This window comes from Stegostoma tigrinum, chromosome 8, assembly GCF_030684315.1.
Source record: "Stegostoma tigrinum isolate sSteTig4 chromosome 8, sSteTig4.hap1, whole genome shotgun sequence".
Classification (NCBI taxonomy): domain Eukaryota; kingdom Metazoa; phylum Chordata; class Chondrichthyes; order Orectolobiformes; family Stegostomatidae; genus Stegostoma; species Stegostoma tigrinum.
The window spans coordinates 42,306,704-42,333,231 of NC_081361.1; the positions used below are offsets into that span (position 1 = coordinate 42,306,704).

Consider the following 26,528-nt stretch of genomic DNA (forward strand, 5'->3'; position numbering starts at 1 on the left):
GGTTCAGCTCAGGGTCAAGGAAAACATTGAGGTTTTGAACAAGCTGGTTCAGCATGAGGCAATTTCAACTAAAAGAGGTGGACTCTAGGCCCGAAATGTCAGCTTTTGTGATCCTAAGATGCTGCTTGGTCTGCTGTGTTCATCCAGCTCCACGCTATGCAATTAAAATCGTGCCAATGGCCAAAGCTATTAATTTGTGTCTTCTCAATGTTTAATTGAAAGAAAGTTTGGCTCATCAAATACTGTACTGGATTTTTGACAAGCAGCAAGAAAGGTGGAGGCAGCGGATGAGTCGACAGAGGCAATGATCAGGTGGAAAATAGTATCTTCAATATATGGAATCTGATATTTTGCCTTCAGATGAAGTTGCTGAGCACAGTATTCAGGTGAGAATCCGGAGCACCCCAAGTATGGATTCTTGAGAATTCTAGAACTCTACTATGGCTAATCCAGATTGTATTCTGGCTATGGAGTGAATCATAAGAATAGAGATAGGTGACAGCAATCCCACTCTGTTGGGTCACTGGAAGAGTTGCACTGGAAGAACATTATTCTGCATAGTATCATTCACAAAAGTGATGCATGACTTCTCTGAATTTGTTCATTCATCAAAGAGGAAGCTGCAATTAGCTTCTAATATTGGCATGGGCTGGATTTTCTCTTTGGGATGAGAAACAAGTCAAGACTACTTCAAGGTCCCAAACTCAGCCCGCCACCACAGGGGAAAACTATTGCTGAGCTCAGATTTCCCCAGGGCAGCCAACTAGTGATCAGAGGGCAAGTTTGCCATCCAATTAAGGATGGCAGTGGGCTCGTGAAGTTGAAGGAACAATCAGAGGCTTCCAGCTTGAAAGGAGCAGCAGGCTGTCATGAAAGTAAGTAAGAAAGAGCTCACAGCAACATGAAAGTACACATTATCCAATATTTTTCAAATATTTATTTTTAAAAATAGCTTCAGCAACCAGACCACTGCAATGAGAAATGAGACCAATCCCTTTACAGGATGGATTGTCATTGGACCTGTACCCATAGTAAGCAGGTATGGCCTGTAGCCCTGTTCTGGTAATCATAGAAAAGACTGAGCATAATGAACAGGCCAGACAGCATCTTTGCAGTTAATGTTCAGTGTGATGATCCAGAAAAAGTTAATGATGTGAAGTTTCACACTGGTACAGAGGCAGAGAAAGAGGCAAGAGAAGAAAAGGGAAAACATGCAAAACAACCATACCATCTATGTTTGGTATCCCTAAAATGCAACAGACAGGTACCCGATCTCACTCTGAACTCTCTTTCTTCAGCCTCCTATAGTGCTCCAGCAAAGCCCATTAATAACTATTTATTCTCCTAGCCTGATCGTTATCCACTCCTTTATCAGTTCTACTGTTCTCTCTCTTTGGTCTCGATCCCCACTGTAGTTTACTCCTCCCCCCAACCCACTCTATCTTCTGCACTTAAACCAATATTTTCCTAGCTATCATCAGTTCTGAGGCAAGGGTCACTGAACCCAAAACATTAAGTCCAACGTAAACTCACAGAACAGCATCGCATCTGCTCAGGAACTTTCCAGCCTTTTGAAATGATTTGCAAAAATGTGCAAGGAGTTTTCAAGAGATGCAAAACAGGCACAACATCACCAGCAGAATGGTCAGGTCCAAATCCATGCTTAGGATCATGCATTCAGCCAGAATTTGAAAGATTGCATTTGTTTTATACTCGTTCATGGTCTATGGACAATGGTGGCTGGGTCAGCATTTGTTGTCCATCCCTAATTACTCAGAGGGCAGTTAAGAGTCAACCACGTTGCTGTGGGCCTGGAGTCACATGTAGGCCAGACCAAAATGGCACATTTACTTCCCTAAATTGCATCAGTGAACCAGATGGGTTTTTACTTGATTGTTCCAGGTTTTTATTCAATTCAAATATTATCTTCCTGCCCTCAGTACACTAACCTGTAGTTCTGGATCACTAGTCTAGTGACCTATCCACTACATTACCACTTCCACTACTTCACAGTGAACATCAACATCTAGACATTGGAAAGCACCAATGTAAGACAAAAGAGGGTCATAGAAATATAAACGGGAATTCTGGTTTAATAACAGAATGAACACAAGCACGTTTTCAGACAGAAAGGTAATCTAGGAGTACAACAAGTTGAAGAAGGGGCAGGATAAACTAACGGAGGAGGATGGCAGCCACCACGTTAGAGTTTGGCTCAATGTTCGCACATCATCTGCACAAGCTCACGTAGCGGGCATTCTCAGAAATAGAGGGTTGCTGCCCTTACTTTTGCATCTTTCCAGCTCAGGGGTTTTACGGACAGTTGTAGATCTCTTGCGACTTCCTCAGCAAAGTCAGACCACGGGGAACGGCTACTCCTAGGAATTCGTACAACACGAAACCATCAGCGAACAACCTCGCTCAATTTTAAAGGACACGTATGTAATGCATCATCTAGATTGAGGCGCTTTCCTAACACATGCTGGTAAAGCGCCTTATACGCTTGCAGGTTCCTCCTTCCAATTCACTTACGTCAGTAACTGCTGTTTGAAATATTCAAACCAGCTTCGCTTTTTACCGAGAAGTCATATTGCAAGAGAAGGAGAGAGGCTGTAGCATCAGGGGATGAGCGGTAGAGACAATGTGGATTCACTCATTCACATTGTTATTACTGCGTTTTCACATCACTGAAGGTCAGTATTGATTTTTTAAAAAAAACACATTTTTCTATTTCCTTTGTAATTGAGGACAGTGGTCGATTTTCTTCGTAGCGGCTAGTAGGAGGATTGTGTTTGGAGAGTCAGATAGAGGGCAGGCGGAAGAGTATTTTTTTTCACAGTATCAGTACCGGCTCCTGCTAACGTGCTATCAATAAATGAGTGTCTGGATAAGCGCTGGGGCTTTTTCCCCCCCCATGCATTTAGAACATCCGTTGCAGTTTCTAACAACAACTCGCTTATTTCCTGTCATATAAATATTTCAAACTTAATTATCACACCGAATGATTTGAGAATATGTCCCTTCTGCGGTCGGTGCAATGTTGCGAATGACTGCCGTCGTATGTTTATTTTGCTTTTGTTCCATTTTTGCAATGTTGTGACTTGTAAAATGTTCACGAGGCGCTTTATTTGTCCCCCTACCGTGGAGGTACTCGGCTACACTGTGACGTGAGTCAGTTTCAATGCAGAAACGACCGGTGTATCTCCTCACTCTGGCACTGCGATGGAGAGGACGACTGTACCGACAACAGCGATGAGGAGAACTGCCGTGAGTACCGAGAAATGTTTGCATGCCAGAACAAGGACAAAAGTGAACGGGGGGTCTGCAGCGCACGGGCGCTTGTCGCCTCGTAGGTTGTTGCAGCCCATCGGGACCCCCGTGTTTCGGGAGACGCTTCAGTACGTCCTTCTGACTTCCCCCGTCCGGACGACTGACGTCTTTGTCCGGCCTTGGCCGTGCTCTCGCAATGAATGGGAACGTTTTGCATTTGGGAATGTAACTATGCATTCGTTGGTTAGCCGAGGAACAGCAGATTTGTCCACGTGCCTGCAAGTTACCAATGAACGCCTTGAGCTTGGACCCGCACCCCCCCCCCTTACGCAGCGCCCACAAAGTACATTTCATTCATTAAGGTAGAGTGAACTGAAAGTAGTCGGGGTAGAAGTAGGTTCATCGTGGATTATTCGGTTGGATTTGTGGAGATAAACTACTCTCCATCTTTTCCCTCGATGTGCCTACCCCTGCTGTCATGTTTCATGTTGTTAACCTTGGCGATTCACTGTTGGCAGGAAGTTGGAAATTGAGGTATCACTCTGATTAGTCGCTGCTGGCAGGTCATTTTGCTGAGTCATCGCACGGTTGCAAATCCATGCGATTTAAATTGCCTTGAGAAAGGGAGTGTCTTCGGGAATGTAGTAGGCATTCTGTAGAAACTGAGATAACAAGGTGTGGAGTAATAATGAGGACTCTAGATGCTGGAGAATCCAAGATAACAAGGTGTGGAGTAATAATGGGGACTCTAGATGCTGGAGAATCCAAGATAACAAAGTGTGGAGCTGGATGAACACAGCAGGCCTGATATGCTGCTTGGCCTGCCGTGTTCATCCAGCTCCACACTTTGTTAACGAGGTGTGGAGCTGGAGGAGCGCGGCAGGCCAGAAATTTCTGAAGGGTCCAGACCCGAAACGTCAGCCTTCCTGCTCCACTGATGCTGCCTGGCCTGCTGTGTTCATCCAGCTCTGCACCTCATTATCTCAGACTCCAGCATCTGCTGTCCTTACTAACTCTGAGTCTTTAGAAACTGTTGTTTGATATGAACAGGAGGCAGGCGCCACCTGTTAAAGTAAGGAGGAAAACTGAAACAAAAATTGAAGCACAATATAAAATTAGTGCCTGCTGTTCATTCTAGACAGGAAGGTCGTTAAAGCCCTTTAAAATGATTAAGGAAAGTTCCGTATCATGAGTGGTGTGAGGAAAATAGAACATATCAATGCTTCCTGTTTATTTGTCCTTGGTAAACCCTGTAGTCAGTTTTTTTTTAGCAAAATAAAGAGAATTGCTGAATACCGAAAATCAGGAATTGCTGGAAAAACTCAGCAGGTCTGCAACCATCAGTGGACAGAAAGCAGAATTAATGTTTCCGTCCAGTGACCCTTGTTCAGAACAGAGAAGGATCTGATGAAGGGCTATAGAGATGTAAGGCATGGAAACAGACCCTTAGGTTCAAATTGCCCTTGCTGACCAGATATCCTAAATTAATCTAATCCCATTTGCCAACATTTGGCATATATCCCTCTAAACCCTTCTTAATCATGTATCAATCCAAGTGCCTTTTAAATGTTGTAATTGTACCAGACTCCTCCACTTCCTCTGGTAGTTCACTCCGTGCATGAAAAGTTGCCCCCTAAGTCCCTTTTTAAATCTTTTCTTTCTCACCTTAAACCTGTGCCCTGTAGTTTTGGATTCCCCTACCTTGGGGAAAATACCTTAGCTATTTACCCTATCCATGCCCTTGATGATTTTATAAACGTCTATAAGGTCACATCTTAGCCTCTGGTACTCCTGGGAAGAAAGCCCCAACCTATTCATTCTCCCTCCCTGTAGCTCAAAACCTCCAACCCTGGCAACATGCTTGTCAGTCCTTTCTGAACCATTTCAAGTTTAACCAAATCTTTCCTGTAACAGGGAGACTCGAATTGCATGCAGTATTCCAATAGTGGCCTAAGCCATGTCCTGTACAGCCGCAACATGACCTCCCAACTCCTATAACTCAATGTACTGACCAATAAAGTCAAGCATACCAAATGCTGCCTTCACTACCTTGTTCTAACTGTGACTCCACTTGCAAGGAACTATGAACCTCCAAGGACCCTTTGTTTGGTAACACTCCCCAGGACCTTACCATTAATTTACAAGTCCTATCCTGATTTGCCTTTCCAAAAAGCAGCACCTCACCTTTATCCAGATTAACTTCATTTGCCACTCCTCTGCCCATCTTACCGAGGTCCATTGTACTCTGAGATCACTGGACCTGAAATGTTAACTGTGTTTCCTCTCCACCGATGCTGCCAGACCTGCTGAGTTTTTCCAGCAATTTATGATCCTGTTCCTAATTATTTGTAGCAGTTTGATACAATTGAATTACTTGCTGCTCTGTTTAGAGGATATTTAAGAGTCAACCGTGTTGTTATGGGACTGAAGTTGTAAATAGGGCAGAGCAGGAAAGGACAGAGAATTTTTTTTTAGTGAACCATGCTGGCCTGTTTATTAGTATTGTCTTATTTTGTAATATTCCCAATTTCAGTGTAAATTCTCAAAAACCATGTTGTGATTTTTTTAAATGCCCATTTTCCGAATTATTGGCCCAGGCCTCCTGGATTATTATTAGTTCAATAGCAAAACATGTACATCAAAACCATTAGAATTAGTCGGCTGTACAGCCCCTTGAAGCCATTCAGTAAGATTGTGAATGATGTTTGACCTTAGATTTTGGATATGGATAAGTGGAAGTATCTATTTCCGCCTTAAAGATATTCGACAAAGGCGCATCAACAGCTTTCTGGGTTAGTTAACTATGAAGATTTAAAACCCTTGGAAGAAATTTCTCCTTGTTTTAGTCTTAAATGATTGTTTCTGAACAAGAAGCACATGATTTAACCAGGAGAAGCAACTCTTTAGCAGCTATCCTAAAACTCTTTTTAGCATGTCCCATTTTAGAAGCAGATATGTTCAAATTAGATCCCTTTTTATTTTTCTAAAATCCAGACAATATCAGCCTATTCTGAGCTTCTCATAGGACAATCTTCTCATTGTAGGAATCATTCTAGTGATTTTCTGCACCATCTCCAAGGCAAATCTACCCTTCCTTGGCAATGGAGACTAAAACTATTCACAGTATCCCAACTGTGGATTTATCTCAAACTCTGCATAATTGTAGCAAGATTCTGACCTCTGCATTCTAAACTCCCTTGCAATTTAAAGAAAAAAATATTTTTAATCAACCTGTTCAGAATTGCTATCACAGACCCCTGGAACAGGTGGGACTTGACCTGGGCGTCCTGGTCCAGGTGTTAGGGACACCATAAGACCATAAGTCATAGGAGTGGAAGTAAGGCCATTCGGCCCATCAAGTTTACTCCGCCAATTAAATCATGGCTGATGGGCATTTCAACACCACTTCCCTGCACTCTCCCCTGCACTCTACCACTACCACAACACATTATGTGCTTCCAAGCAGTTTGCTGTGCTTTGCTAAATCTGCACTTCTTGAACAAAAGCACCCAAATCTCACCCAACATCAACATTTGAAATTTGCTTTCTCTGTTGTAGAAAAAAGTCTGATTTAAATTCTGATCAGAGATGATGGGAACTGCAGATGCTGGAGAATCCAAGATAACAAAGTGTGGGGCTGGATGAACACAGCAGGCCAAGCAGCATCTCAGGAGCACAAAAGCTGACGTTTCGGGCCTAGACCCTTCATCAGAAAAGGGGGATGGGGAGAGGATTCTGAAATAAATAGGGAGAGAGGGGGAGGCGGACTGAAGATGGATAGAGGAGAAGATAGGTGGAGAGCAGAGTATGGGTGGGGAGGTGGGGAGGTAGGGAGGGGATAGGTCAGTCCGGGGAGGATGGACAGGTCAAGGGGGCGGGATGAGGTTAGTGGGTAGGAAATGGAGGTGCAGCCTGAGTTGGGAGGAGGGGGTAGGTGAGAGGAAGAACAGGTTAGGGAGGTGGGGATGGGCTGGCCTGGTTTTGGGATGCAGTGGGGGGAGGGGAGATTTTGAAGCTTGTGAAGTCCACATTGATACCATTGAGCTGCAGGGTTCCCAAGCGGAATATGAGTTGCTGTTCCTGCAACGTACGGGTGGCATGATTATGGCACTGCAGGAAGCCCAGGATGGACACGTTGTCTAAGGAATGGGAGGGAGAGTGGAAATGGTACGCAACTGGGAGGTGCAGTTGTTGACTGCGAACTGAGTGTAGGTGTTCTGCAAAGCGGTCCCCAAGCCTCCGCTTGGTTTCCCCAATGTCGAGGAAGCCACACCGGGTGGCTAATGGGTCAACTTAGGAAGTAATGCTGCATTAATCCATTGTCAATGTCTGTTTAGTTGAGATGTCACTTTTCTGCCAGTGATTAGGAGAGATCCCACCACTGAACCCTGATGAAACGCGCCCATATGTAAACTGTTTATGAAGACAAGATTGAGCTTGATTATTGTGCTTTCTATTGTTGAACAGCACACAAACTTTACCACATCAAGAGTAGTTACTGGTATCAACTGCTTCTCCAGATCTGGATGTGCTTATGGTCAATGTCTCGCACATGAGAAGGACTGAAACTAATGTATAATAATACAAAAACAATCTGTTATTCAGAGATAACAAAGTGTAGAGCTGGATGAACACGGCAGGCCAGGCAGCATCAGAGGAGCTGACGTTTCGGGCCTAGGCCCTTCTTCAGAAATGGTGGGGGGGGCGCGGGGGAAGGAGGTTCTGAAATAAGTAGGGAGAGAGGGAGGAGGCGGATAGAAGATGGGTAGAGGAGAAGCGAGGTAGAGAGGAATCAGACAGGTCAAAGAGGCAGGGATGGAGCCAGTAAAAGTGAGTGTAGTTGGGGAGGTAGGGAGGGAATAGGTCAGTCCAGGGAGGATGGACAGGTCAAGGGGGCGGAAAGAGGCTAGTAGGTAGGAGGTGGGAGTGGGGCTTGAGTTGGGAAGAGGGGATAGGTGAGAGGAAGGCCAGGTTAGGGAGGCGGGGACAAGCTGGGCTGCTTTTGAGTTGCAGTAGGGGAAGGGGAGATTTTGAAGCTTGTGAAGTCCACATTGATACCATTGGGCTACAGGGTTCCCAAGCAGAATATGAGGTGCTGTTCCTGCAACTTTTGGGTGGCATCGTTGTGGCACCGCAGGAGGCCCAGGATGGACATGTCGTCCAAGGAATAGGAGGGGGAGTTGAAATGGTTTGCGACTGGGAGGAGCAGTTGTTTAGTGCGAACCAAGCGTAGGTGTTCTGCAAAGCGGTCCCCAAGCCTCCGTTTGGTTTCCCTGATGTAGAGGGGAGGGGGTGTGAGGGATAATTTGCAGCTTTCCTGCTCCTCTGATGCTGCTTGGCCTGCTGTGATCATCCAGCTCTACACCTTGTTATTTCAGATTCTCCCTCATCTGCAGTTCCTACTATCTCTGAAGCAATCTGTTATTCATTTCTTTTTGCACAGTCTGGTTGCCTTCCTCCTATCCACCTTCATTGTTAACACTGAGGATGTCCATGCCTATGTAGTAGTCTTAAACATCGCTGCTGATGGCAAGTCTCTGTGTGTTGTCCGCCTCCTATTGCACTGAGAAAGTGGTGGGCTGCTTTCCTTGTGATTAGTAGTGATTTCAATGGGGATGCTTGGAAGGAAATTCCAGGACGATGACCTAGCCATGATGAAAGAATGATAGGATCCATTCAAATTGGGATAATGTGTTTCTTGGAGGAGAAATTGAAGCTAATAGCATTTCCATGATTGCAGCTCTTGCCCTTTTTTGGTAATGCAGGTCACTGATGTTGAAGTAAGTTTGTAAAGATAGTGACTCATATCCTGTATTTACAATATTGTACAGAGGTCTGGTGATGGCGTAGATGGTATATTGCATCTCCTGGCTGGCTTTTCACTCCTTTGTGGTGTCAAGCCAGTTGTGGTTGCATTGAGAATGACAAAAAAATTGATTGAATCATTTGGGATATGATCTATTTGACTTTTGAATCAATAACATTATCTTGAATTCTGTTCATACCGAAAATAATCATCAACACACTTGTTCAACTAGTTTAATACACAAGTAAGTTATGAGGGTAATAAAATGTGAGGCTGGATGAACACAGCAGGCCAAGCAGCATCTCAGGAGCACAAAAGCTGACGTTTCGGGCCTAGACCCTTCCCTCTGATGAAGGGTCTAGGCCCGAAACGTCAGCTTTTGTGCTCCTGAGATGCTGCTTGGCCTGCTGTATTCATCCAGCCTCACATTTTATTATCTTGGAATCTCCAGCATCTGCAGTTCCCATTATCTCTAAGTTATGAGGGTGCAAGCTATGCCCATACCTTTGCAGTCTACATCTTCTATTTATTGTGCACAGTTGTTTACACTTTCATTAAATACATTCTTTAATGCCAAGTGAAAATGACACAACCCATTTTAGTTACAACAACAATTTCCCCATTTCTTAAAAAAAGCTGTTTGTGTTCTAATCATTAAAAACCCACATAACCAGAACTTAAGAACTTCTAGGGTTAGGAAATAGACTTCTGGCGCCCATTTGTTTTGATCTTCAACAGACCTATCATGATGCATTGTTCTTCAATTTATCACCAACTTTCCACTGCCCTTCCAATTACTTAAACCACAGCTAATCCATAGATTTAATTTTTATATTTTCATCTTCTGCCATCATGACCCCAGTTACTTAAAACTACTCGCTCAATTTCTCCCAGTCTAAGCCCTTATTCTTTACACCTTCACTCTTATCCTCTTTTATGACTCAAACTGACGGTCCATAAATTGGAGTTTTCGGTTGACTAACCATCTTCCTACAGCTGACCTCCATGCTTTTCTCAAGATACAGTCATGTTTTCACCATGTCCATGACCCAGTCCAATGTCATCTGCAAACACATTGAGCAAGTAAGACAGGAAGGGGCCATGGCCAGTTAGAACATGCAAAACAATCAGGCAGAGGAAGGGGCTCAGTGCTGATCCTTGGTGAAACCCAAATTTGCCTTTGAAACTGTCTGTCTCTCCCAGCACTGTTTCTTACTTTTGCCTGTCACACCCTATGCTAACTGTATGTTTAAATCAACAAGGAAGAACCAGCCATGATTATAGGATTGCCTTGGTTGCTTCTTTGCCTGCAGGTATTTTTTGATAAATTTCATCTGTCAAGGCTGGTTAGTTAATTGATAAAGACCAGGGATCAATGTTGTGACCTTCCCAATTCACAAATAACAGTAAATGAGGAAACTCTGTAGAATTAGGATTTCTCTGCATTGTTGCAGTGGACTTGTGGAATTTTCATAATGCCTTGAATTAAAGTGTGAAAAATTGAATGTAGCACGTTTCTAGATTTGCTTTCTAATTGTGCAGGCTGTGTCTGGAATTGAGTGAGAATTTTGAGTTGTATTCAACATTAGTGAAAAATGAAGGTGACAAAGACTGTCACTGGTTTTGGTAGTGTAACATAATGAGTTAACAGCATTGGAACAAAAATGTGATTTTTGTTTTTTTTTATTAAGATGCTGAAGACAGCACTAATAAGTTACTTTTACCTTGTTTCTGAGCATTAAAATGTTCCTTATACTGTATCTAAATGTACAAGTTATTTTGATAAAATACTATCTATCCCTGGTTTATTGAATGAGTACCATTCTTATTATTTGGTTTAGACAATTTTTATAGCATTAGTGTGACATTAATCCAAAACAGTTTTAATTCCTTCATCTCTAAACAAACATCCTGGGAACAATTATTGAAAGGTGAGCATAATTTTATCTCTAGCAAGAATTGGAATTGTTAAAGTGTAATCAACATCTTGTTTTAAAGTTTACACTGACTTGCCATGAGGAAACAATACTATAGGTTATAGATGAAGAGAAGATCTACTTGCCTGTATATCTTGCAAGGTAATGTAATCTGCTGAATTCACCGGGCTCACAAATAATGAATGGTCACCATTCTGACTTGGAAACATTGTTCTTCCTTCACTGTCTCTGGGTCAAAATCCTAGAATTCCCTTCCTAAGGGTATCATGGATCTACCTTCAGCACATATACTACAGTGGTAAATGAATCCGCATACATCTCCTTCTCAAGGACAACTAGCGATGGGCAATAAATGCTAACCGGCCAGCAATGCTCATGTCCCACGAGTGAATTTAAAAACAAAGTGCTGGAGGTCTGGCAGTGTCTAGTCTGCATTGCAACAACTTTGAATAGTTGTCTATTGTTCCCATCTGGAATGGAAGAGAGAAATTTTAGTCTAGGTGATCATTAATCTTCCTGGTTCCTCAATTGCTTTGGGTGCCTTTATGTTACAAGCATTTGCATTGTTGCCCATACTACTACATGAAGTAACCATCTTGCTATGGCTTGGTATTTTATTGAAACTGAAGCTCAACGCCGATAATCGAGAGATATAAAGAAATGTAGGTAAGATGGGTTTATTAAAAACTGGTGAGCTCGTTTCGTATAATAACCTGTTATTGAATGTTGAATTGTTTAGTTCACAAATATTAAGTTCGGTTCCAAGAGTAGCCACCCAGAAGGAAAATCAGCAAAACTGCTCAATAAGACTTATTGGCTAACTCCTTGTATTCACTTCAGTGCAGAGATACAGCTCAACTAACCTTTTTTAAAACTGGTTTTCTCTCTTGGTATATATTGAACGCAAAATTTGTTTTGCTATAAGTTCAATTTTTTTCTGTAGTTCTACTGCTTTTCATAGAGAAAGTAAATATGGGTTTCATCTAAAACACATGACCAAAAGAACTGCCGATGCTGTAAATGAGGAACAAAAGCAAAGTTGCTGGAAAAGCTCAGCAGGTCTGGCAGCATCTGTGGAGGAGAAAACATTAACTCTGTTTTTTCCTTCACATATGCTGCCTGACCTGCTCAGCTTTTCCAGCAACTTTGTTTTTGTGGTTGTGGTTGTGGTTAGGTGTATTTTTACAGTTTAGAACCATGGTCAGTAAAAACAGACTCTGGGCAAGTTTGTTTCTTGTACAACTTTACCAGCATTTAGATTGAAGTGGAAGGTCCTAAAGAAGGAACATGACTTGTTGATGCAATAAATCACAGAATTGTTACAGAACATAAGGAAGCCCATTGCATCTATAGTATACATTGGTCTCTTCGTTGTACAGTTCATCAAGTACCATTTCCCTGCCATCTCCCTAAAGCACTACACATCCTTCCTCACAGACAGAAGTCTAATTTCCTTTTGAATGCTTTAATTGACCTTGTCTCCATGATGCTCTTGGCAGACCTTTCCAGACCTTAGCCACTCACTGCATGAGAGAGGTTTTCCTCATGTCTCTTTAAATATGTGCCTTTTTGTTGTCAATGATTTCACCAGTAGGAACAGTTTCTCCACATCTTTTCTGCGCCTACCCTTCATGATATTAAATACCTCTGTCAAGCTTCCTCTGAGCCTTTTGCTTCTTCAGGGAAAACAGTCTTGACTTCTCCAGTCTTATCGTGTCAACTGTAGTTCCTCATCTCTGGAACTGATCTCAATAATCTTTTCCGCACATCCCCTAACAGTATTCACATCTTTTCTAAATTGAGGTACTAAGACCTGGATTCAACAATAGTTCATCATCAGATGATGAAGGGTCTAGGCCCGGAACATCAGCTTTTGTGCTCCTGAGATGCTGCTTGGCCTGCTGTGTTCATCCCGCTCACACTTTGTTGTATTGGATGCTGTATCCTGGACTCCTTTTTCATTTGGGGCCGGCAGTGCTGTTTGTGCCTGATGACTGTATATATTTTTCTAATAATCCTGCACAGGCCATTTTAGAACATATTGTCTTATTAATTGATGTATTAAATTTTGATGACATTTGATTAAAGGAGGGAGAAGCTGATAACCAATGCCCTTTGCCATTAGTTTTTATCATTCACTGATTGGGTAGCATGTCTTTTTGATTGACTTTGACTGTTTGTGATTTTGTTTTGTACAGTTTTTGAAAGTAATCTGCAGAGAAAGGGAAAAAGATTCGAGACCCATTGTATCAGGTCTCTGTTTCAAGTATTCAGTCCTGTTATGTCCAAAAATTTCCTAAAAAGGCATAACTGAACCTGTGCCTGCAACCTCCTCAGCTTTATGTTAATGAGGTTTCTATTATGGCTGTTGATGGAATGTCCAAAGATATAGTTGTCCAGAAATACTAGCAGCACTGTTTGTATCACAGCCATCCTATTTATCCACAGTGATAAAAACCTGGTCCTCCACCAAGACCAGCTACACTCTAATGCCATGTGGTTAAAGCCCACATAATTGCTTTAGCTGAAATAAAATTTAGGTAAGATTGTTCTCCCTCTTAAATTGCTGAGTTGCAGCTATGAAAATTCCAACTTCCTCAAGTGTCTACTATTTTTATGCTTTCCTGAATGCAGGCCCTTATTCTCTTAACCTTAATTGAATCCCCATTCTTGAAAGCACTTTATCATTTTAAAGTCCTTCTGTAGCCTTGTACACCCTACTTCTGCAATGTCCGATTTAAACCATCGTTCACAACCTCTGATACTAAGACTGTGGCCTGCTGTGTAAATTTCTCATTGCTTGTCCACCTTTCAGTTCCTGTATTGGTTTGTAAACCTGCAACTAACGTTCCCAAACAATTTTTATTTTTCAATCCTTTGCTACTTCAATTCCATCCTCTTAGACGCCTCCTGAAGATATTCTTGCGTACACCTCCATTCTTCTGGTTGTTCTGCACTCCTCTAAAAAGCACTTTGATTCATTTGTTCCGTTAAGACGCACTGTAAATGGAAGTTCCCCCATTTCTGAAGAAGGGTCCAGACTCGAAACATCAGCTTTCCTGCTCCTCTGATGCTGCCTGGCCTGCTGTGTTCATCCAGCTCTACACCTTGTTATATCTCTCTGTAAATGGAAGTTATTGTCAAGCTTAGACAGTATTCCCATTGCTATCCCCATTGTGTTTGTCTTTTATTGTATAAAGATTGCACAACTAATTTGATGGTATGGAACAATTATTTTGCGTAATTGCTAAACTAATTCTAATGTCCTGTTTCAGTTCAATTTGCTGTTGTCCCTCTGTAAATTTTGACTATTTTGAAGGAGGACAGTCTTCAACTTCAAGATTAGAAAATCAACCATTTTCATTTATTGGCAGCAGTGTGACTGTATTTGAAGTTTGAAATGCACTGGCCTGATGTGGCAAAGATAATTGTCCTTGTTATTAATCGTTGTACAGTACCACCTTGCTTTTAAAGTTATTGATAATTTTATGGGATCAGCGTTAACTGGAACATTCAGCAATTTTACGAGTTAACCGCAATGTCTAGAATTAAATAGATTTTGAATTGCTTTATTTGTTTCATCTTTGAAAAAGTTTTATTCCTCATTCCCATGCACAGCATCTACTACTTTTGAAGGTGAAGACCCTTGTTATGAGTTTTTAGTATCTTGTCCAAATAACTACTAACCCAAGTCGTTATGAGTTAGTAAACTGTGTCACTGAAAAATAAGGTTTAGTCACAGTCTAAATTAGAGGATGTAATTTAAACAAAATCTATTATTGGAAATATGGTTGAACATTTAGAATTTGAATAATAGATGATGGAGTGTATCTCCATTTCATTTATCTCTCTCAACTTATTTTTCACTTGTTGGAGGCCCCACACAAAATGTCACTTCTAAGACATTTATTCCCACATAAATACAAGTGAAGGCAAGTAGAAGCCACTGATCCATAAACTGTTTCTGATTCAGGTAGTTGAAGGTACAGGCTTTGTTGTAAGTTTGGGTGGAGACCAGTCCTTTTTTGTTTGACAAGCTCTGCTGATTTAATGGATCGAATCTTTTGGTTTCCTGTGTCCTGGCTGTGAAATTTAAACTGATATTAGAAATTTATCTCCTGCAACAAGCTGCTAGTTCTTAGGTTCTTTTCGAGCTCATTGTGAATAAGCTTTGTTATGGACACTGCCTAAATATCTTTATATGTCTAATTAGCTGAGCTAAATCTTATTTTCTGCTAATGCCTTATTTTTAACTTTTAAATCCATGTGCTTAATATACCAATTTCTGATGAGTAGGAGAACTTGATCGGACTTGCGTTAAATGAACTATTTACAACAGTAAGGTTTGTTTGATTCCTGGGCAATGCTATGTTACCAGAGAAGCAAGGGCTCATTCACAGTACTAATCTTTGACACTGAACAAGAGAGAAACATTTGGACTAGACCTAAACCATAACTGAAACATCACAACAAGGTCTGATGACAGTCACATTGCACAATAGCAACAGCTGCATTAATTTGCATTTAACAGATTTACACTGACGCCTTTAGGGCAGATGACCAAAAGCAAAGCCAAAGTGGTGGTTTCAAAGAGCTTCTTGTATGAAAAAAGAAAGATGCAGATGTTTAGGGATGGAATTCCACAGTTTAGGGCTTTGATGGATAAAGATACAGCCAAACCTGTGGTACAGCACAAAGTAGAAGGTTTTGGGCTGGAGGAAATTACAATAATGGGAAGCGGTGGGGTTATGGAGGGATTTGGAAACTAGAACGAGAACTTTAAAATGAGCATTTCTTAACGGGAAGCCAGTGACGATCAGGCAGCATTGGATGATTGGTAAGTGGGACATGGTGTGAGCTAGAATGCAGGCAGCAGCATTTGGGAAACCTCAAAAGAATAGAATATGGGAGATCAGACATGTGTTGGAATATAGGCAACAAAGGCAGAATGAGGGTTTCAGCAGCAGATGTGCTGAAACAGGAAGAATGTTGAGCAATGTTCTGTCGATCCATTACCATAAAGGCAGCGTGTACGGTTGGAAGCTGATCCTGTGGTTGAAAATGACACAAGGGACGTGACCAGCCTGGTTCTGCTTACTGAAGGTGGGGCAGTGGGTTGTGAGGTAAAGCTGTTGAGATGAGCGTGTGTAAACTGATACCATGTTTTGGATTCTGTGCTGGTGAGAAATAACGGTGGGTAGGGCTGGACACCAGAATTCTTCATTTGGGAATAGGAAGGGATGTTACTGCAGGTAATACTTTGCAATAGGCGTTGTTGTAGTTCCTAGATCAAAATGGTTCTTGATGTTGGCTATGAATTTCTCCTGACCAGGTCACTGCACAGATGTTATGCTGCAAAATTGACAGGAAGCCCGAGGAAGCTTTAGAACTTTTCTGTTGATTTTCCTACTGAAAACCAGCTGGACAGTTTTGTGTAGAAGCTCAGTGCAGTCGGTGCTGAATGACAGATTGTGACAGCTGTCATTTTAGTTAATGTTTTTTCGTTTTTTCAATAAGGCCAAATGGATAGGACTAGCAACAATTTCAAAAAGTTTAAGCCTGTTGGACAAAGGAACTTGGACTGAGGCTCTGATTCTCCTATTCCAAGTTGGTTTACAATGTCATACAGTGACCAAATTCTAAACCTGTCTTTGGTTGGGGGGTAGCAGTCCTGATTCGACTGGTAATGGTTCTGGGTGATTGTATTTTGGGATTGGAACTTCTAAATTAAGGGCAGTTGCATGTGGGTCAGTCACGTGAAAGTGTTTTTTTTCTTAAAAGAAAAGTCAGAGTTGTTTAGATAATGACCTAAATACACATGTGTGATTGCAGTCCAGTATCTGGGCCACCCTTTTGTGGTATTAATGGATAAAGAGTTTATACTGTTGGATTTATGTCAGAATAAACACATTCAAGGCAATTAGATTAATTTTGACATCAAAACAGTAGGTTTAAGCTTTTAGGTCAAGAAGTCAGTTCAGAAGTGAATAACTTTTGCCTAGCAAGAGAATTAAATCTTTTTAGTTCACTACAGTACTTTAGCAGGAGTAGTATCTAATCTGTGGACATTCCAAGCTAAGAGAGCTAAATGTTGTTAGAACTGAGAATGTTTAGGTATCAGAACTGTGGGAGGTTCATGCCAGGGGCCTGGGACTGAATTATTTTAAAAATGGTAACTAAAGCCCAAGGGAAAGAAACTGGAAAACGTCTGCTAAGAAATGGTTTCAAAAGCGCAGAATTTTTTATTTTATTCATTAGCGGGATGAGGGCATCACTGGTTAGGCAGCATTTATTGCCCAGAGGGCAGTTGAGAGTCAACAACATTGCTGTGGGTCTGAAGTCACATGTAGGCCAGACCGGGTAAGGATGGCAGTTTCTTTCCCTAAAGGACATTAGTGAGCCAGATGGGTTTTTCCTGACAATCGACAATGGATTCATGGTCATCTTTAGATTCTTAATTCCAGATATTTTATTGAATTCAGATTCCACCTTCTGCCTTGGCGGGATTCAGGTCCTCGGAATGTTATCCAGGTGTCTGATTAACAGTCCAGCTATAATATGACTAGGCCATTGGCACCCGTGATTGAATCTCTATATTGGATGGTATTGGGAAACAGATTGAAACTTTGTTTTGATTTTTCTGTTGCTAAGATTTTTCTAACCATCTTCTGCACAACCTTCTGCTGTCTTTGTGTTATAAATGTGTCTTCTGTTGTTAATAACGATCTCTGGCCTAGTAAGAGTGTGGTTCAGTAGTGAACTACCATGTTGACCAACTGGAAAAATAAAAAAAAAGGACTTCTCAAACCAGTTTTCATCCTGGGATCTGACTTGTCCAGTATTACCATCAGTGGTGTTCATCAAATAAATTAGACGTTCAGGATCTTGTTGCACTAAGAATTTAACATGTTGCCCCCATTATTTTGGTTGAAATCTATGGAGATCCTAAATACTACAACTAAATTAACCTTGCTAAAGTAGAGGAAAAACGTTAACCTTCAACTGGAGCAGAGTAATTTAATTCCTGCATGTGTATACTAACAAGAAATCAGTGACCCTGAAACCAGTCAATTATAGCTGCTGACTGCCTTCAGATCTTCAAAGCCCAGAATAGAACTGTATGTTCTAAATAGTTCAGTCTTCCTTTTGTGGATGTAATTGTATCAGGTCATTCAAACCTTTTAATTTTCATAAAATCATCTGTTGAGCCTGCATATCAATTTTTTTTTGCTTTTCAATTATGCTAATTTTTTCCAATAGGTCGGCACAGTGGCTCAGTGGTTAGCACTGCAGCCTCACAGCACCAGGGACCTGGGTTCGATTCCACCCTTGGGTAGCTGTCTGTGTGGAGTGTGCACATTCTCCCCATGTCTGCGTGGGTTTCCTCCGGGTGCTCCGGTTTCCTCCCACAGTCCAAAGATGTGCATGGTGGGTGGATTGGCCATGCTAAGTTGCCCGTAGTGTTCAGGGGTGTGTGGGTTATAGGGGGGATGGGTCTGGGTGGGATGCTCTGAGGGGCGGTGTGGACTTGATGGGCCGAAGGGCCTGTTTCCACACTGTAGGGAATCTAGTCTAATCAAAAACTGGAATTACTGTTCTCATTTACCACATTGACCCTCTTCTGTCAGTAAGCTCACCATCCTCAATCCTTTACAGAGCGTGGGATCAGACCAAGCTAATCTTGGATCTGTTCTATCCAGACTTAAACTTCCAATCCATCATTTTAACCGTTCATATGTCCATGATCAATAACCTTTTGCCTCAGCCTAGCCTGTAATGTTGCTGATGCCCTTAGTGTTACCTTTACTTTGACGATTCTCAAACCCTCTGTAACATCCAACTCATCCAAAAGACCTTTGCCAGTCTCCTTGTCTATGTACCCTGCTAGTCCATCACCTTGTTTTGCCATGACTCACTATCTATTAACATTTTCAAATTCCTCCCTTCATCCATGTTCACCTCCACTATAACATCTAGCCTAAGACACTTCCTGCGCTGTCTGATTTTTTTTTTCACTCTTGGCACCAGTACATCTCCTCACCAAGGCTCTGCACAATTGCAGCAAGATATTCCTGCTTCTTCATTCAAATCCTCTCACTGTGATGACCAACATACATTTTGCTTTCTTCACTATCTGCTGCACCTATATGTTTACTTTCAGCACTGGTGTATAAGGACAGCAAGGTCTTGCTGCACCTACCCTTTCTCAATCCACTGCCATTCAGATAATCTGCCTTCCTGTTTTTGCTACCAATACATTTACACATTTACTGACATTATACTTTATCTGCCATGCATTTACTCACTCACTCAACTTGCCCAAATCACAGGGAAGCATCTCTGCATGCTCTTCACAATTCACCCTCTCTCCTTAAAATTCTATGGGATGTAATCTATATTAAAGATAGTTGTGTTGAATATATTTATAGAATATTGCCCCGTCTTGACTTTGTGCTTGAATTTACCCAGACTGATAGTTGAAAGCTTCCTCCTTGCAGTTTGTAAGTGTTACACGTGAAATTGAAATGATTTTCAAGAGATACCAATCTAGTTTCTGCTGCCTGATAGAAAAAAATTGGGACTGAGTCGTTACTTGCTCACAAATAAAATGTCAGTGAGCAGCAGTGGGAGGCAGTATTTCTCAGTTTGGGGCTGAGCCTGTTTTATTTTGAGAGAACAGAGGAAACAGTTTGTGGTTTTAAGTGTGCTTGATCAGTGCTGGTTACCTAATGCAGGGTCCTTCCCCTTACATGTTTCCTAATCCTAGACTGCAGGTTAAACTAACTGTGGAATAAACTTAGAAGCTACCCCAGAAGATTCAATGAATATGTGTGCCTCAACCTTTGGAGAGGAGGTGGTGTGAACTGAAGACATTAAATGATCCAAATTGATCCTTTTCTCTGTTTAAAAAGCAATTTCATTGGCTGCAGGGAGCACTCTTGCACTTTCTTTCTGAGGAAGAGAATCCCAGTGCCAACACTGACTGGAACTGAGAATTTGAAAGGTATCTGTGATATTCTTTACTGTCGACGGTCCCAGAAATCAACTAACCACTTGTTGTCTCAGATTACATAATAACCCTTACAGGCCCAAGAGGGTTGTTAATTAATCTCCTTTCGGAGATTGTCGAGTATGAGTTCCCTTGGTAACAGGCCGCCCAGCTGGAATTTGTCACCTCGGATCCCTTCTTCTGCTTTTCCGTTCATGCCTGGCTGTTACTGGACAGGGAGCATGTGGTGCCCATCAATGCTCAATCTTTTACAGGAAGGTGGGCAGCGCAGGGGTTACAGTGCTTTATTGCTCCCTCACTTTTGATAGTTTGCATTGCCCTTAATGGGCTTTGCGTGTAAATTTCCAATTGGACACGTGGGTGATTTACTGGTGGTGGTTAGTAGTTAAAGTAAAAAAAAAAGTCACAGCGAATGAAGCTGTTAGGACTGTGGTGGGGAAATACTGGAAATCCTGCTGTTTGGGAAACTGGAACCTTATGATATGGATGTGCAGATTGGCCTGAGTGCACTGAAGGACTGGAATACTTTTTCTCGGGCAGCCAGGCTACAACAGGATCACCAACAAAAAGTTGTTTTACCGACAACTTGTGGGGTCCCGTCTTTCGGCATTAACCCAGCTGGCAAGCCTAGAGAAGATTAAAGTTGCCAGGGCCAGGCCAAGATCTAGGTGGATCGAGAGCCTGACCTAGGTACTTAAAGCCACAGCTAACCCCCTAAGCCCTATGCACCAAATAAAGGGTGAACTGGAAAGACTAGAGGAACTTGGCTTCATATTGCTGAATGGACCATGTCAGTAATCCCAGTTATAAAACCCGACAAGTCGGTCTCTCTCTGTGGGAATTATGAGTTGGCAGTCAAAAGTTTCTTGCTTAGACAGATACCCTATGCCACATGTAGAAGATTTGTATGAAAAGCTAGCTAGTGTCCCCATAGTCATACAGCACAGAAACAGACCTTCGGTCAAACCAGTCCATGCCAAACAATATCCCAAACCACACTAAACCCACTGCCTGTTCATTGCCATTATTCCCCCAAACCTTTCCTATTCATGTATCTATCCAAATGTCTTTTAAACGGTGTAATTGTAACCACATCCACTACTTTCTCAGGAAGTTCATTCCACATGTGAACAACCCTCTGTGTAAACAAATTGCCTCTCATGTCTTTTTTTAAAAATCTCAGTCCTCTCCACTTAAAAATGTGTCCCCGTAATCTTGAAACCCCCCATTCTAGGAAAAAGACAACTTAAAATTAATTCTATCCATACCTTCCATTATTTTATAAGCTTCTATCAGGTTACTTCTCAACCTCCAACTCTCCAGGCTCTCCAGCCTTTCTTTATAATTCAAATCTTCCAGTCCCAGCAACATTGTGGTAAACCTCTTCTGAATCCTCTCTAACTCGTATTTTCCAAACTGAATATGAGCTACAGCTGAAGCTAGAGGTGTCATCCAGAAAGTATGTCACTGTGGTGGTGGTTAATTAATGAAAGAACTATGACGGTAATTGGGAGGGAGAGACAAGTTCAGTTGTGTTTAAGAGCACTTCTGGATTTTAAAAAGAAAGCAGACCCTGAGATTCATCTGCCAGACTGCCTGTTCCCTACTGGCACTAGCTATTAATGCAATGAGTAGTGGATATAATTTGGTGTTCAACATTAAATGTTCCTTTCCAGTCGTGCTTCCTGAGTTATTGTAGGTCAGATCCTTGCACCTCAAGGACACTCAAGATTCTGTAATATGTGTTCTTTTGATCTGGACACTATCCCCTTTTAAGTTTGTGTCTGATAGCCAATGATATGGCGCAAAGGCCACATCCTGATTTACAGCATCCACAATTCTTACAGTTTTTATGGCCATATCTTTGATGTTGTGTAATAAAAATACTCTCACGCTTAAAAAGCCTTTTTGTTGGCTCATTGTTCATAGTGAAAATATTTCATGACATTTTAATTGGAGAAAAGTATAGGTGTGAACTAAAAAGGACTTAATCTTCGTTTAGACCAACTGGGATAATTGGAAAGAGGGCCACCAATTCATCCCTCCTCACCTGGTTGTAAGCGTATAGGTAGTAACTCATGGTTAGGTGCTGGTACCTGAGTGCTGACAGATGTCTGATACCTTGCACAAATGGCCTTTCTTAAATGGGTCTTGTCATCAATAGTTGCTAGGCTACTTAAGAATCATTCCCAAATGGATCCTGTCGTGATTGATTTGTCACACTTTCCAACAGCAGGCATTGCTGACTCTCAAACTCGGATGTTTCTGACCTTTTTTCAGCTGAAAGCAAGAAATATTAAAAGTTCACTGTAGCCCCAGTTCAACCTTCACTGAGACAATTACAAGACTGCATGCAGACTGATGCTAGTCTATATGCTTTATTATAACTAATGACTTGCCTGACCATCCACATATTACTTTAAAGCTTCTTTCAGTGTCATTAATTTCTTTTTTAATTCAGTAAATTTTCCTTTAATTTAGTTGTCCAAATTTTAAATAACATTGTAGGAAAGGACTTATTTGATTGTTTGGTACAGGAGAAACTAGTAGCAAAACTTCAAAGTTCAGCACTGTACACTATCTATTGCTTCAATTTCAGAGTGCGCTTTCAGAATGTGCAAACATTATGGGCAATGACCACATCGATTTGTGATTCAGTTGGTCAAACATCACAGAATAACAGCCCTGTTTTTGAGTTTCTGTCTGACAGTGGTGTGACTGAAAGCTGGAAATGTCCAGAGATATTCAGGTTAGATGGATTGGCAATGCTAAATTGCCCATAGCATTTGGGTGGTTTTAGTTCAGTTAGCCATGGGAAATGCAGGGCTACAAGGGAGAGGGTAGGGAGTGTGAATCTGGGTGGGATACTCTTCAGAGAGTCTGTGTGGTCTTGGGCTTAATGGCCAGCTTCCACAATATAAGGATTCTGTTATGTAAAATATTGACTATTGATTTCTGAAGAAGCGTCTAAGCCCGAAACATCAGCCTTCCTGCTCCTATGATGCTGCCTGGCCTGCTGTGTTCATTCAACTCTGCACCTTGTTATCTCAGATTCTCCAGCATCGGCAGTTTCTGCTATCTCTATTGTAAATGTAACTGATTCACCTTTGGCTATCTGTCTATATCCTTCTTGGAAGCATTTGCCTTTCATTAATGACTGTAAGTACATAGTGTTGATCATAGCAGATGTTATTGTACAAACATTTGAGTTTTATTTTCAGCAGGTTTTACAATAGCATGTCTAAGGTGCTGTTTTAACATATAAATCCAGGGTATTGGTGAAGTGATGACAGGACAAAAAAGAGTGGGGAAGAGAAGTTAGGTTGGTGAATTTGGTTTATGTGCAGGCTCTTATACATGGTCTAAATCTGGTCAGACTGATGGAATCATAGTCACCCTACACGGGGATTCTACAAAAAGCAAATTTTGATTTTATTGCTGTCCGTATCGAAATACAGTGAAAAGCTGTGTTTACAAGTGGTACAGGCAGATCACAGCAAGCAAAGGATGTACAGATCAAAAAGACTTGGAGGCAAACAGGTTACATTATTTAAGGATACAGTCCATTCAACTGTCTGAGAATAGAGAGAAAGAAGCTCTTCCTGAACCTGCTTGTGCATGTGTTCAGGCTTCTGTACCTTCTGCCTGACAGAGGTTGTAGGTGTTTGCAGATCATCACCAGGGTGCAATGGGTCTCTGATGATGTTGGCAGCCTTTCCACAGCAGCGAGCTGTGTAAATGGATTCCTTGGATGGAAGGTTGGCTTCCATAATGGTCTGAACTATGCACACAACCTTCTTTCGTTTGTTGTGGTTCTGGGCAGAGCAGTTGCCACACCAGGTCATTATGCACCCGGACAGTATGGTTTCAACAATGCATCTGTAGAAGTTGGTGAAGAACCTTTTAGGGACATGCCAGATCTCTTAAGCTGCCTGAGAAAGAACAGGGGCTGTTGTGTCTTCTTGACTGTCACATTTCGGACAGTGTAGGACAGGTCATCGGTTATTGTCACTCTGAGGAACTCTTCATTCTCTCAACCTCAGTTCGTTGATGTAGATGGGGGCGTGCTCTCTTTTTTGTTTTTGAAGTCAATGAGCAGTTCTTTAGTTTTGCTGACATTGAGAGACAGATTGTTTTCATTGCACCACATCACCAAGCCCTCTATCTCCCTTTTGTAGTTTGACTCCTTGTTGTTAATTGTCTGTCCCACTACGGTGGTGGTCTGCGAACTTGTAGATGGCATTCATTTGGAATTTGGCAACACCGTTGTAGGTGTACAGGGATTACAGCAGGGGGCTGAAGTCACATCCTTGGGGGACTCCAGTGTTGAGTGTTATTGTGCAGGAGGTGCAGTTACCCATCCTCACTAATTGCAGCCTATGGGTCGGAAAGCTGAGGATCCCATTGCAGAGGGCATAGCCGAGACCAAGGTCACACAGTTTTGAGATCAGTCTGGAGGGGACTGTGGTGTTGAAGGCAGAGCAGGAGTCTGACATCAGTGTTTTTGTTGTCTAGATGTTCCAGGGATGAATGCAGGTCTAGGGATATGGCATCTTTTGTGTACCTGTTGTGTCAGTAAGCAAAATGTAGGAGATCGTGGCAGGTTGGCAGACTGGGGTTGATGTGGGCCCATGACCAGCCTCTTGAAGTACTTCATAGCTATTGAAAGCAGAGCTATTAGGCAGTAGTCATGAAGGCACACTGCATGTGTTTTCTTTGTTACAGGGATGAAGGTGGTTTTCTTGAAGTAGATGGGGACTTTGGCTTGTAGGAGGGACAGGTTGAAGAGGTCAGTGAATACCTCCGTCAGTTGGTCCGTACAGGATCTGGGTGCTCGGTCAGGGACACTGTCTGGGCTCATTGCTTTCCTTGGGTTGACTCCCAGGAAGACTGACCTAACTTCTGAAGCAGTGACAGAGGGAACAGGTGTGCCGGGGGCTGTTGGGGCAGGCGTTGCCATGCTGGTGATATTCTGCTCAAACCGAGCAGAGAAATCATTGGGCGGGTCAGGGAGGGATGTGGCATTGGCCGCTATCTTACACTGTTTTATTTTGTATCCCGTAATGTAGTTCAGGCCTTGCCGTAGAAGGTGGGAGTCTGTTTGGTAGGTCTGGGCCTCTAGCTTGGTCCGGTACTGCCTCTTGGCCTCCCCGATGGCTTTGCAAAGATCATATCTAGATTTTCTGTATTGATTCGCGTCACCCAACTTGAATGCTGCACGAGTTGGCTATTGAGTATTCAGTTTCATTGAAGTGGTATACATGCTGCACAAAATAGTAGCAAACAATTAGGAGCAGGTTTTGAAGAGGGGAGCCCATCACTCCTCACTTTGTTGTAACAGATTGAGTTGAATTGTAGGGGTGAGGAGGAGCAGTAGATGGGTTGAGGAGTGGGATATTCAGTAATGGGATCACAGGCTTCAGGAGAAACCTTAGCGCTGTTGGGTGGTTTTCAGTCGGTGCTGGAGATGATTTATGGAGGGAAAACACTTGGAGTTCAGGATACGGGATGAGGTTGGAAATTAGGGGATTGGGAGCAATGGCGATTATGTTAAATACTTGCCTTTGTTTGCATGCTATACCATCCTGGTTTGCAAGCAGCAACACACACCAACATGTCAGCTTGCAGCTCGTGCAATTTTTCAACTGTTGGATCTCTTATTTTGATGTGGAATTGCCAACACCTGTTCCAGATGTAGGAAAGGAAACCTCTTGTTTATAAATTATATTACATTGGCATCCAAAACACTAGCCCTCAGAAGTGTGAGAGTGCATCTCAGATTCTCTTTTTGATCCTTCTGGTCCAGTAATCCCCCTTCTATAAAGGCACTGCATGTCCTAATTTAACACCCATAATGTCCAAGCCTTTCCTGCAGTGCTTGAAGCAGATATTTACTGAAAAGGTGGAGATTAGGCTGTTATAGTGGTTTCTGTGTTTCTCAGTCTGAATAAGGCCTCTTTTTGGTATGATACATTGTGTGAAAACTTCTGTATTTAAAGTCTGTGATATAGTTCAATGCTGAAGAGTAGTAGTTTTACACAAAATCCAAAGGTGATGAAAAGGCTGATGTAAGTACACTAAAGGGTGTCTCTTCCTACAATAAGTGCCCTACCAATAAAATATGTGCTCCTTTTACTGGAGTAAGAATAGATTACAAAAGAATGTGATCCAAGTATTTAAAATATTGGGAATTGTAAGTATTTAAAGGCTATTTACCTTGGTTTGGAGAGCTTTGACTGAGAAAAGGAGTACAAAGTTAAACAGCCTCAATCTTTTCCAAGACTTCTCCAGCACTCTTGTCACAGTAGAATGATAGTTATGTCACACTCTGATTTGGAACTGAGCTGAAGGTTTGATCTATAAACAAAGATGACAACAGCTGTTGTATTTCTGAAATAATTGTGATGCTTTCCAGAGGCAGCAGACAGGTGGAAGAGAGAAACATTTTACTGGAACATCTGAATGTTATAGTTTGTTTGTGATTGTTGAGAGATTGTGTCGTTCA

At 42.0% G+C, this 26,528-nt stretch overlaps 1 protein-coding gene across 5 annotated transcripts in view; it reads left to right on the forward strand.

Annotated features, from left to right (window-relative positions):
• Positions 1-2,281: 2,281 nt before the first annotated feature.
• The window catches only part of lrp8 (low density lipoprotein receptor-related protein 8, apolipoprotein e receptor), a 105,250-nt gene continuing 81,003 nt past the window's right edge, over positions 2,282-26,528 (forward strand). For 2 of the 5 annotated variants that reach the window (XM_048538697.2, XM_059647818.1), the window contains exons 1-2: positions 2,282-2,693; positions 3,148-3,267. In XM_048538697.2, the coding sequence (XP_048394654.2) occupies positions 2,642-2,693; positions 3,148-3,267 (172 nt within the window). In that variant the 5' untranslated portion in view covers positions 2,282-2,641. The remainder of the gene's footprint in view (positions 2,694-3,147; positions 3,268-26,528) is intronic. The other 3 variants (XM_048538699.2, XM_048538698.2, XM_048538700.2) reach the window with 3 other exon arrangements.